Source organism: Schistocerca piceifrons, chromosome 2 (genome assembly GCF_021461385.2).
Source record: "Schistocerca piceifrons isolate TAMUIC-IGC-003096 chromosome 2, iqSchPice1.1, whole genome shotgun sequence".
In the NCBI taxonomy this organism is placed as follows: Eukaryota; Metazoa; Arthropoda; class Insecta; order Orthoptera; family Acrididae; genus Schistocerca; species Schistocerca piceifrons.
Window position 1 is genome coordinate 548,060,017 of NC_060139.1, and position 12,184 is coordinate 548,072,200.

General features: G+C 38.0%; 1 protein-coding gene across 1 annotated transcript in view; it reads left to right on the forward strand.

Annotated features, from left to right (window-relative positions):
- The window catches only part of LOC124776667 (transducin beta-like protein 3), a 177,072-nt gene that overhangs the window by 94,328 nt on the left and 70,560 nt on the right, over positions 1-12,184 (forward strand). The window contains exons 8-10 of the mRNA XM_047251768.1: positions 1,300-1,503; positions 3,631-3,817; positions 9,975-10,096. Of these exons, the coding sequence (XP_047107724.1) occupies positions 1,300-1,503; positions 3,631-3,817; positions 9,975-10,096 (513 nt within the window). The remainder of the gene's footprint in view (positions 1-1,299; positions 1,504-3,630; positions 3,818-9,974; positions 10,097-12,184) is intronic.

Here is a 12,184-nt window from a genome sequence, read left to right on the forward strand (position 1 = left end):
CTTTTTCAAAATTACTAAAGCTGTACAAACAGCCATATGCAAACTGTGACAGCTCCTCAATGATAGTCCTGTGAAAATAACTTTTTGTTATTATTTAGCTTGTATTGCTTGCATACATGGTATTCAGTATAAATTGATTTTGAATGCCTCATGACCCTTATCTTTGAATACTGAGGAACTGCTGTTTCCTGGTTTCCAGCAAAGAGGAAACTGTTCTTTAGAAACAAAGTCTTCTTGTACTACTACAAATAAATAAGTGAAGAGAAAAATTTAAGAAATTAACAAATATTTGTAACAAAATGTCATATCATTAACAGTATGAGTCTGTCTCTTTACATGCTTTATAGCCTTTTTGTGTGATTTCTTTTTTCATTATGTCTCACAAGATTGAGAATCAGTTCCATATTTTTATGTTGGTACTACACTGATTGTGTGTACAATGTTTGTTGTTCTTCATCCCTCTGTAGTGCTCATGCTGTCTATCCCTCTATGCTTCCTTTTCATTTTGTAAACAATATCTGCATGGTATTAATTTCAGAGTTAACTATGGTTAGTTCCGTGTATCATAATTTGTAGCTACTTGTGATCTAGCTCATTGCTAGGTTTTGTTCCCTGCCTTAACATTAATTCTTTTGTTGTTAAAATTCAGTGACTTCAAACAAAAGTAAAGCTTTCACCAATCTGAATATTGATTTGATCACATCAGTACTTCACTGGGAATTTTGGGAATGGATTTCCCCTTGCTTTTTTCTGACTTACAAACCAATCACCCATGCAGTCAGATATGAAACTACAGTTTGTTGTAGAATCCAAACCACCGTGAAGCTTACATTTTCCACAGATGCAAAATATTAACAGGCATTGAACTCATATTCAGTGCCCAAGATATACTACATCAATCAGTGATTAGATATCAAACTCTATGCACTGCTAAACTAATGCATCTGTACTTTGCAAGCTACCTTATATTGTGTGTTGTTAAGGATACTTCTTGTAGCACTATTATTTCTCTGTTTCCCTGTTCCATTTGTAAGTGATAAGTGGGAAGAACGTCTGTTTATAGTCACCAGTATGACTTGACTTTTTTTGTAGCTATGCTTATGTAACATATCAGTAGCACAGTTTGTTTACTTGTCTATGTTTTACACAGAGATGAAATTTTTTGACTGTATTGTCCTGCATATGTCTATTGTGGGTAGTATTAATCTTCATAGAGCGAAACCTGCTCTTGCCGCACGATATCGCACAGTTTTGTATGATGAGACAAGTGAGATCTAATAATGTGTCTTTTTGTTGTAGTTGGCAGGGTTTAGTGACGAAATACTGGATGTAGTCTTTGTAGGGGAAGGAAATTCCCACTTGGCTGTAGCCACTAATAGTATAGATATAAAACTGTACAGGCGATTGAACATGGATTGCCAACTTTTGAGAGGTCATTCTGATCTTGTACTTGGCCTTGCATCCTGCCACGCCAATGCTAGACTTTTATTATCATGTGCGAAGGTAAGTTGTTATAGATAATTTTAAAACCTAAAACAGCACAAATTGAAGCACAATGACCATTAAGAAGTAGGTTATAACATTGCATATTTTAGATCTGTGGATAAGAGAGCCAAGTGTGAAGAGAAACAATGCAAACTTAAAAACATGTTACCAGTGTAGCCCACAGGCCTACAGTTCTGGTCCATAAGTGAATATTAATTGATAACCTCTAACAGTAGAAAAGGATGGAATGATGACAGTTTATGAAAAGGATAGATTATTACTCACCATGTAGTGGGAGATGTTGAGTCACAGACAATTACAACAAAAAGACTACTAAACACACAAGGTTTCTGTCAGAAGAACTTCTTTTGAAATAGACAAAATACACACACACACACACACACACACACACACACACACACACACACACACACACACTCACGCAAATGCATCTCATACACACATGGTGCTGAGGCCAGATTGCAAGCAACTGCGCATGATGGGAGAAGCAATCTGGGTGGAGGGCGTAAGGAGAAGGCTGAGACGAGTAGGTGGACGAAGAGCAGGGTATGGGTGGGGGATGGTAAAGTGCTGTTTGGTTGAGCATGCAGGAATGAGGTGGAGAGAGAGTAGGGCAGGTGCATTTGGGTGGTTAGAGAGAGGTTTGGGGTGATGGAGGGGGCAGCAGAAAAGGAGAGAAGTAAAAAGTCTGGAAGCGCTTGTGGAATAGAAGGCTGTGGAGAGGGAACGAGGGAGGGGATAGGTGAGTGAGGACAATGACTAACAAAGGTTGAGGCCAGGAAGGTTATAGGAACATAGAATATATTGCAATGAGGTGGTGGTGTTGTGAAGGGTCCAGATGCCACAGCCTGTGAAGCAGTCATTAAAATGAAGAACGTTGTGTTGGACAGCATGCTCAGCAACTGGGTGGTCCAGCTGTTTGTTGGCCACAGTTTGTTGGTGGTCATTCATGCAGACAGACAGCTTGTTGGTTGTCATGCCCACGTTGAGTGAAGTTTAGCTTGTAAATCACATGACTGGTTTCATAGGTAGTCCTTCCTTTGATGGGACAGGTGATGATTGTGATGGGACTGGAGTAGGTGCTGTTGGGAGGATGAATAGGACTGATATAGCATCTATGTCTATCACAGGGATATCAGGCATGAGGGAATGTGTTGGGGCAGGGGTTGTATAAGGATAGACGAGGATATTGTGTAGGTTCACTGGTTGGCAGTATACTGCTGTGGGAGGTTGGGGAGAAAAGTGGGTATGACATTTCTCATTTCAGGGTACTATGAGAGGTAGTCAGAACCCTGGTGGAGAATGTGATTCAGTGCTCCACTCTTGGATGGTACTGACTCATGATGGACCAGACAGTGGCACTTTTGAGAGGTGGTGAGTGACTAGAGAGATAAGGCCCAACCCACTTCCCCGCCCTTCTTTAACCACCTGACTGCACATAGCTGTCCTACCTATCTCTATCTTGTCCTTGTATGCCACCCCAAAACAGCACTTCACTGTCCTCCACCTGTACCCTGGTCTCCCTCTGCCTCCCCACCACAGCCTCATCCTTACTTTCACCACCTAGACTGCTTCTCCCATCATGAGCAATTGCTCGAGTTTGACCTCGGCAGTCACAGACAGTGGTCATAGTATGTCAGCTTTGAATGATGTGAATCCCTCAGAGTTGATTGGCATCACTGTCACAGCTGGTCTTTAGAAAGACATCCTATCACATTTTGACGCAGTGTTTCCTTGCTGCAGGAATTATTGAGTGATACTTTCACTGCTTAAGGGTCACTGTGTGGATGTTTCTTCAATACTTTTGTTGATTTATGACAGTCACCTGTTCTCAGATGGCACAAGTGCTGTGACTGAGTCTTTTTATCATTCCTGTCAATGCTGAGGTTTTACTTTTCTGGTAATAAATTGACTTTTTTAGGATATTAAACTTTATAAATTCTAAATTTAATTTTATTTTAATTTATAGTTTCATATTATGTATATATTCTATTCAGTACCCCTTTTACAATATAAAAGATTTTGTAGTACTTGCCAAATGTGCTACACCCAATTCCAGTTTTACTTATATATATGTGAGATTATAATTCTGTTTCCTTTCTGTTGATGTAACAATGAGAACAGGACAATTCTGTGAGACTGTGGATTATGGATGCAGAGCAACAGAACATGACATGCGTTGGTTCAGCAGTGAGACATACAGCATCGGTTGGTTCTGTTGTATTCTCTCGCCTATCAGACTCCTTTTTTCTGTCAGTCAGTCAAGATTCATGTCTCAAACTGTGGAAAATACCCGAAAAACTGGAATTTGGTAAGTGTACTTTATCCTGATTAATTTTTTTTTATTTCTAGACTCAGTGACATCAACTAAAAGATGATTGAACTTGAAGCTCTGCAGATTGTTACGCTTATAATTCTTTTGTCAGGTCAAATGTTTTATTGTAGGGAAACATGGTAGGGAGATCAATAATACAGATGGTGGAGAAATCTTAGAAAAAATCATATTTTGTGTTAAAGATAAATCATTTGAATCTATTCAGCAACGTGCTGACACACTGACAGAGAAGAAGGACGACTGATGTGAAGAGTTACTGGTAAAGGATAGCGTATCCACAGAAACTGAAGTTTTATTTGCCAGTAGGAAACTTTGCTTATGATATAGAACTGAAAAAAGGTTACACATTAGTGTAATATGCTGAGAGGAGTAATATGTTTATCCTTAACACATTCATTCAGAGAGAGGTGGGATGCTGGGGGTAGGAGGGGGGAGGATTAAAATGTGGATTTTTCAACAGAGTGGAACTAAAAATAAAATTGACTATATTTTATTAAACAAGGAAGAAATAAAACGAAGTGTGACATTCTCCAATCACTTTACATTTTCAAGTGATCGTAAGTTAGTAAGATCAAGAGTGAAAATATACACTAGACTAGAAAGAAAGAAATTCACCTTGTGGGAAATCAGGACTGTGGACTGTGACAATTTATTTAGGAATAGCGAGCTATACCAGATCAGTGCAAGCAACAATTCAACCTCTTAGCAAATGATTATTATTCTAGATGGAAGGGACAGGTATATTACAAAGAGACTGGAGCAAACACAAAAAGGTGTTGCTGGAACAAAAAAGCAGGAAAATGTTAAATTTGAAACATGAACTAATCAAAACTATTTCAAAATGTCTCTTGCAGAATGTGAAATTGTGCAGTGATAATTTAATAAGAGGAACAATTGAAAACAATAAGAGTTTGAGAAACAGTACAAGAATTTATCTTGCATAGACATCACATTTCATTAGTTAAGATGGCTGGTGGCACAATTTCTAACAACAGAAAGCAAAATTGTACAACCATTCCTAGATTTCTTTGATATATATGGTGTTTGAGAGATAAATTAGAAACACAGATTATTAATAATGAAAACAGTGATGTTACAGAAGTAATAATGATGGTTTGAATAATTCTGTTTGAAATACAAGGAAACAAAAGGTGCCATATAGGATGGTGCTTCAGTATACATGAATAAAGTTGGAGATAAAGTAATACAAAAATAACTTGCAAAATTGGGTATAAAATATCTGTGGAGGAAAATAGTTCTTCAAAACAGGAACAAAGATGTAATCATTCTACTTCACAAGAATGGAAGTGCATAAGATAGAGGTACCAGTGTCCTCCATGTAATCCTCAATGTAATCTTGAAGATATTTACAAAAAATTACCACTACTGGCACTGAAAAAACACTGGATATTAAGCAAGTAAAGAAACAAGTTGGTTTCACTACGGACATGATTTAAAATATAGAATGGGGCAGTGAGTATAAATTACAGGTTTGCTGGGATTTATAGAGTTAATTTGAAACCAAGTATTGATCCAACCTGTGGTATCATCATCATCAGGAGCAGCAGCAGCAGCAATAACAGTAGTCATTTGGCATCACTGTTCCACAAAGACCTCCTTTAGACTTTCTCATACATTACGATCTTCAGGTACAGATGTCCATGTAGCTCCTGCATGTTTTCCATTGTCATCTAATCACGTTGATTTATGTCATCATTCCAATGTTTTCATATGTTTTAGAATCTAGCAAACCGAGTCCTACGACCAAGTCACTTGGCTACATGTCCTGCACGCCTCCATTTTTATTTGCGCTGCTTCTACTCCAGCGTGTTTCCTGATCAGTTTGTTTGTTCTCCAGTTTTTCTAACAATTTCTAACATGTATTCCTCCATTTTTTTCTGAACAACTCTGTTTTTGAATGGTTTTTGCATTTAAAGTCCGTATTAGTGGTAGAGTCATAACACATACTGATAATACATACTGATTACAAACTTTATGTTTCAGCGACATAAGATGTTTGATTTGGAAAACTCTGTTTCATGTATCAAAAGCACTTGAGGTCATTTTATATCTTTCCCCCTCCATTTAGTTATTGCCGTAAACTGTGGTTTATGTTGATACTAACAATGTACGTCACTTAGGATCGGAAGAGATTCCTTATGGTTCCGGACAGATAGCTGAAGTAGTAAAGACTGCCAGTCATGCTTGCGAGATGAAGGCAGAGCTCACCTTCTGTAGTATACTCGACAGAACCAACTGTGGTTCTTTGGTACAGAGCTGAGTGTTCCTGAATTAGTGGCTTAGATGGTTCGGCGACGACTGTGTAGGTTGCAGATTTCGCGACTTGTCAAAGGATAGCGGGTTTCCGGCTTTCACTAAATAGGTCAGGAGTCCACTACATGCAGGAAATGGCCTTGTGGGTTGGGGGGGGGGGGATGAGGGGGCCTGTATCGAGGGCATAGGTGGTTTTCTTAGGTTAGAGGGTCTCAGGAATGTGCAGGGAGGGCTTCAGCTTCAAAAGGTGCAGGATGAAGCAGGAAGAGGAAGAGACATAGGAACAATCAATATTGTAGTTGTGAACTGTCATAGCTTTGTTGGAAAAGAACCAGAGCTCCAAGCACTAATAGAAAGTATTGAATCTCAAATCATTATAGGTACAAAAAGCTGCCTAAAGCCGGAAATAAGTTCAGCTGAAAGTTTTACAAAAGGCGTAGCTGTTTTCAGAAAGGATAGATTAAAAACAGGTGGTGGTGGACTATTTATTGCAGTTTACCTTGTAGTGAAATTGAAGTGATAGTTCCTGTGAGTTAGTGTCGGCAGAGGTTATACTTGGCAACTGGAATAAGTTAATAACTGGTTCCTTTTCCAAACCCTCCCACCCTCCCCCAGACTCAAGATGATGCAGTTGCTGAACAGTTCATTGAAAACTTGAATTTCATTTCAAATAGGTGCTTGTCTAGACAATTGTAGTCCGTGACTTTAATCTACCCTCGATATGTTGAGATGAAAATACATGTGTAAAGTCAGTGATAGGCATAACACATTGTCCAAAATCATACTCAATGCCTTCTCAAACAATTATTTTGAACAACTAGTTCAGAAGCCCACTCAGAGTGTAGGTGGTTGTAAAAACATACTTGACCTCTTAGCAGTAAATAATACTGACCAAATAAGGATCATCATAACAGACACAGGGATTAGGGACCACAAGGTTGTTGTAGCTGGACTGAATACCGTAACATCTAAATCCACCAAAAATAAACACAAAATATTCTATTTAAAAAAAAACAGATAAAATTTTCTTGAGACCTTCCTAAGAGATCATAGACCAGATGTGGTTTTAATTCAGAGAAATAGTATCAATGGCAATTGAGAGATATATATCAAATAAATTAATAAGAGATGGTACTGATCCCCAGTGGTACACAAAACAGGTCAGAACACTATTGCAGAAGCAATGAAAAAAGCATGCCAAATTTAAGAGAGTGCAAAATCCCAAAGACTGGCAATTTTACAGGACTTGAAATTTAGCATGAACTCAATGTGACATGCTTTTAATAGTTTTCACAACAATTCTCTGTCCCTAAATCTGGCAGAAAACGCAAAGAGATATTGATCGTATGTAAATTACGCCAGTGGCAAGATACAGTCTATACCATCACTGCGCAATAGCAATGGTGACATTATTGATGACAGCACCACTAAAGCAAAGTTACTAAACACGGTTTTTCCAAAATTCCTTCACAAAAGAAGACAAAACAAAAAATTACGATTATTCAAATCAAGAACAACTGCCAACAGGAATAACTTAGAAGTAGATATCCATGGTGTAGCGAAGCAGCATAAAACACTTAAGGAAGGCAAGGTTCATGGTCTAGATTTTATACCAGTCAGGTTCCTTTCAGAGTATGCTGATACAGTAGCTCCATACTTAGCAATCATATACAAACAGTTGCTCGCAAAAAGATCCGTACCCAAGACTGGAAAGTTGCACAAATCACAACAATACCCAAGAAAGGAAATAGGAGTATCTGCTGAATTACAGACCCATATCACTAACGTCAATTTGCCGTAGGATTTTGGAACATATACTGTGCTTGAACATTATGAATCTCCAGAAGAAAAGGATTTATTGACAAATAGCCAACACTGATTCAGAATATTGTCCTTGAGAAGCACAATGAGCTCTTTATTCTGATGAAGTAATGAGTGCTATCAACAGGGTGTGTCAAATTGATTCCATATTTTTTTATTTCCAGGAGGCTATTCCTCATAAGTGTCTCCTATTTAATATCACATAGTATCGTGTCAGTTGTATATGACGGGATTTGTGATTTCCTGTCAGAAAGGTCACAGTTTGTAATACTTGACAGAAAGTCATTGAGTGAAACAGAAGTAATATCTGGCATTCCAGAAGGATGTGTTACAGGCCCTCTGTTGCCCTTGATCTGCAAAACGATGTAAGAGACAACCTGAGCAGTCCTCTTAGATTGTTTGCAGATGATGCCATCAAGTACTGTCATGTAATGTCATCAGATGATCAAAATGAATTGCAAAATGATTTAGACAAGATATCTGATTGGACAAAAAGTGGCAATTGACACTAAACCATGAAAAGCACTAAAAAGAATTCACTAAATTTCAGCTACACAATAAATCACATACACCAATAGACTGTAAACTCAGCTAAATACTTAGTGATTACAATTATGAATAACTTATATTGGAACGATCACATATATAACATGTGGGGAAAAGAAACCAAAAACTGCAATTTATTGGTAGAATGCTTAGAACATGTAACAAGTTTACTAAAGAAACTGCTAACACTACGCTTGTCTGCCCTCTTCTGGCGTATTACTGCTCAATGCGGGATACATTTCAGATAGGATTAATAGATTACGTTGATAAAGTTCAAAGAAGGGCTGCTCGTGAAGTTCAAAGAAGGGCTGCTCGTTTTGTATTATTGCGAAGTAGGGGAGAGAGTGCCACAGATATGATACATGAATTGGTGTGGCAGTCATTAAAGCAAAGGTTTTTTTAACTTTATCGGACCTTCTCATGAAATTTCAATCACCAATTTTCTCATCAGAGAGTGAAAAGACTTTGTTGGCACCCACCTACAAAGGGAGAAATGATCATCAAAGTAAAATAAGAGGAATCAGAGCTCACATGGAAAGGTTTAAGTTGTTTGTTTTTCTCATGCACTTTTGAGAATGGAATGGTAGAGAAGTAGCTTAAAGGTGGTTCGATGGACCCTATGCTAGTCACTTAATTGTGAATTGCAGAGTAATCATGTGGAGGTTGATGAACTGCCTTGAACACTGACATTCTTTTATAGGTCTTTTGACTAGCATTTTAACTTGTTCTATTTTCTTTTCAGGCATGTTTACATACCAGATGTTTTACTAATACACTTAGATTTTCTTATATTTTTCTCTCTGTGTGAGGACTGTTCACCAAATCGAAGTGACACTGAGCAGTGCACCAATATACAGAAAGGTAAATAAACAGCTTAGTTTTTGAATAAAGACTGTCTTTAGTGTTCACCCCCCAACACACACACACACACACACACACACACAGAGAGAGAGAGAGAGAGAGAGAGAGAGAGAGAGAGAGTCACCATTTTCTTCTGGCATTTCAGCATGACTTTATCTTAGCATATTGTTGTCCTTTCTGCATGTCGGTCTGCTGCTCAATGCCTCTTGAGTTTGGTGAATAAAGGTCTATTCTCATATTGATAATTATACTCTGTTGTAGGTTTTTCGTTGGTGTTTTGTCTCATTTGTTTAATGTCATGTCATTAATGTCATTCTTACCACGTGTGATTATTAATTCACACCCTTTCTTTACCAAAAAGCATATTGCAGTTGAATGTTCGAATTTACTGGCTGAATATATTATTGACTTCAAATTTTTACCTTTAGCACCCAAAGAAGGCATCATTTTTCTTCTTGTATTGTGTTGTAGTTTAAACTATTATAACTAAAAGTTTTGAAGGTTTTTACATTTTTGCTTTTCTTTAATCTGATTATTTTTTAATAAATCTCTTTGTATGGCAGAGCAAGTAAATATATTTAAATTTATCATCTTCTTATGGTTGAGTGCACTAGCATTGTTTTTAATTCAGGGACCTCTCATTCTTTGAATGTTACGCACACCGAGAAGGCACACCAAAAAGACATTAATTGTGTCTGCATTTCACCAAACGATAAGCTGGTTGCCACAGGGTCGCAAGACAAAAGTGTGAAGGTAAAGTATACTTTTTTAAAACTTTTAATGAATGTTGTAATGGCTCTGTAGAGTGAAACTAGGCTGCACTGCAATATTGTATACTGGCAAAAACTCTTATAAATGAACAAACTGTTTTTGATATGATATGTGCTGATTTACATCACAAACTTTTGAATTGACTACTTCTTTTAGCCATGTACTAGAGCCATGAGTCAAGGCAGATTCAGCTGCTCCCATAGTAACCTAGTTTGATGGGAAAGATGTGAATCTGGCCAATTGGTAAGAGTGGGGAATTGCTACTGTAGTGTGAAGAACAACAAATTGTACAAAATTTTAAATTGATGGTAGTTCTAATGGTTACTTTGGTATGTCAAATCTTATTGTAACTTAAGTTGTTGTCTTTAATTCTCTGTATCATTGTCTTTCCCACTGTTTAATGTACTTGAGTGGTGCTCACATCTGCTAGAAATATTGCTTCATTTTTCTTAGTAACACATCACATTACGTTTCCAACATGAAAATAAGTCAAGACTATTATTGATATTGGTTGCTACACTGTGTATTCCCATCTCCTGATGAAATAAGGTTCCAGACTATGTACTTTGAGATAGAAAATTGAGATTTGCTACTGTCTATTTCATGCACATGGGGTCAAGAGTGTGGAACAATCTTGGTTGGAAGAAGACTTGGCCATGAACCAAAAGCCACTCAAGAAAATTTTGTATGGCAACAAATTGCTGGATGATGCAGTGACATAGTATAACTCTGGGCTCTAAATCATTTATTCCCACTGCTTGTCCATATAGTCTATGATAGGTAACAATATTATGAAAAGGGAAGTTGCTATGCACCATATAGCAGAGATGCTGAGTCGCAGATAGGCACAACAAAAAGACTGTCACAAAAAAAGCTTTGTCACAATAGACCTACCTACCTACAAACACACACACTCACAAACACACAAACACACAAGCCCATCTCACACACGACTGCAGTCTCAGGCAACTGAAACCACTGCGAGCAGCAGCACCAGTGCATGATGGGAGTGCCAGCTGAGCTGGTGTAAGGAGGAGGCTAGGGTGGGGAGGGGAGGGGGGTGGCAGACAGTGAAGTGCTGCAGATTAGACAGAGGGAGAGAGGGGTGGGGGTGGGGGGAATTAGCGGAAAAGGAGAGAAGTAAAAAGACGGAGTGTGATGATGGAATGACGGCTGTGTAGGGCTGGAATGGGAACAGGGAAAGGGCTGGATGGGCTCTGTAGAGTGAAACTAGGCTGCACTGCAATATTGTATACTGGCAAAAACTCTTATAAATGAACAAACTGTTTTTGATATGATATGTGCTGATTTACATCACAAACTTTTGAATTGACTACTTCTTTTAGCCATGTACTAGAGCCATGAGTCAAGGCAGATTCAGCTGCTCCCATAGTAACCTAGTTTGATGGGAAAGATGTGAATCTGGCCAATTGGTAAGAGTGGGGAATTGCTACTGTAGTGTGAAGAACAACAAATTGTACAAAATTTTAAATTGATGGTAGTTCTAATGGTTACTTTGGTATGTCAAATCTTATTGTAACTTAAGTTGTTGTCTTTAATTCTCTGTATCATTGTCTTTCCCACTGTTTAATGTACTTGAGTGGTGCTCACATCTGCTAGAAATATTGCTTCATTTTTCTTAGTAACACATCACATTACGTTTCCAACATGAAAATAAGTCAAGACTATTATTGATATTGGTTGCTACACTGTGTATTCCCATCTCCTGATGAAATAAGGTTCCAGACTATGTACTTTGAGATAGAAAATTGAGATTTGCTACTGTCTATTTCATGCACATGGGGTCAAGAGTGTGGAACAATCTTGGTTGGAAGAAGACTTGGCCATGAACCAAAAGCCACTCAAGAAAATTTTGTATGGCAACAAATTGCTGGATGATGCAGTGACATAGTATAACTCTGGGCTCTAAATCATTTATTCCCACTGCTTGTCCATATAGTCTATGATAGGTAACAATATTATGAAAAGGGAAGTTGCTATGCACCATATAGCAGAGATGCTGAGTCGCAGATAGGCACAACAGAAAGACTGTCACAAAAAAAGCTTTGT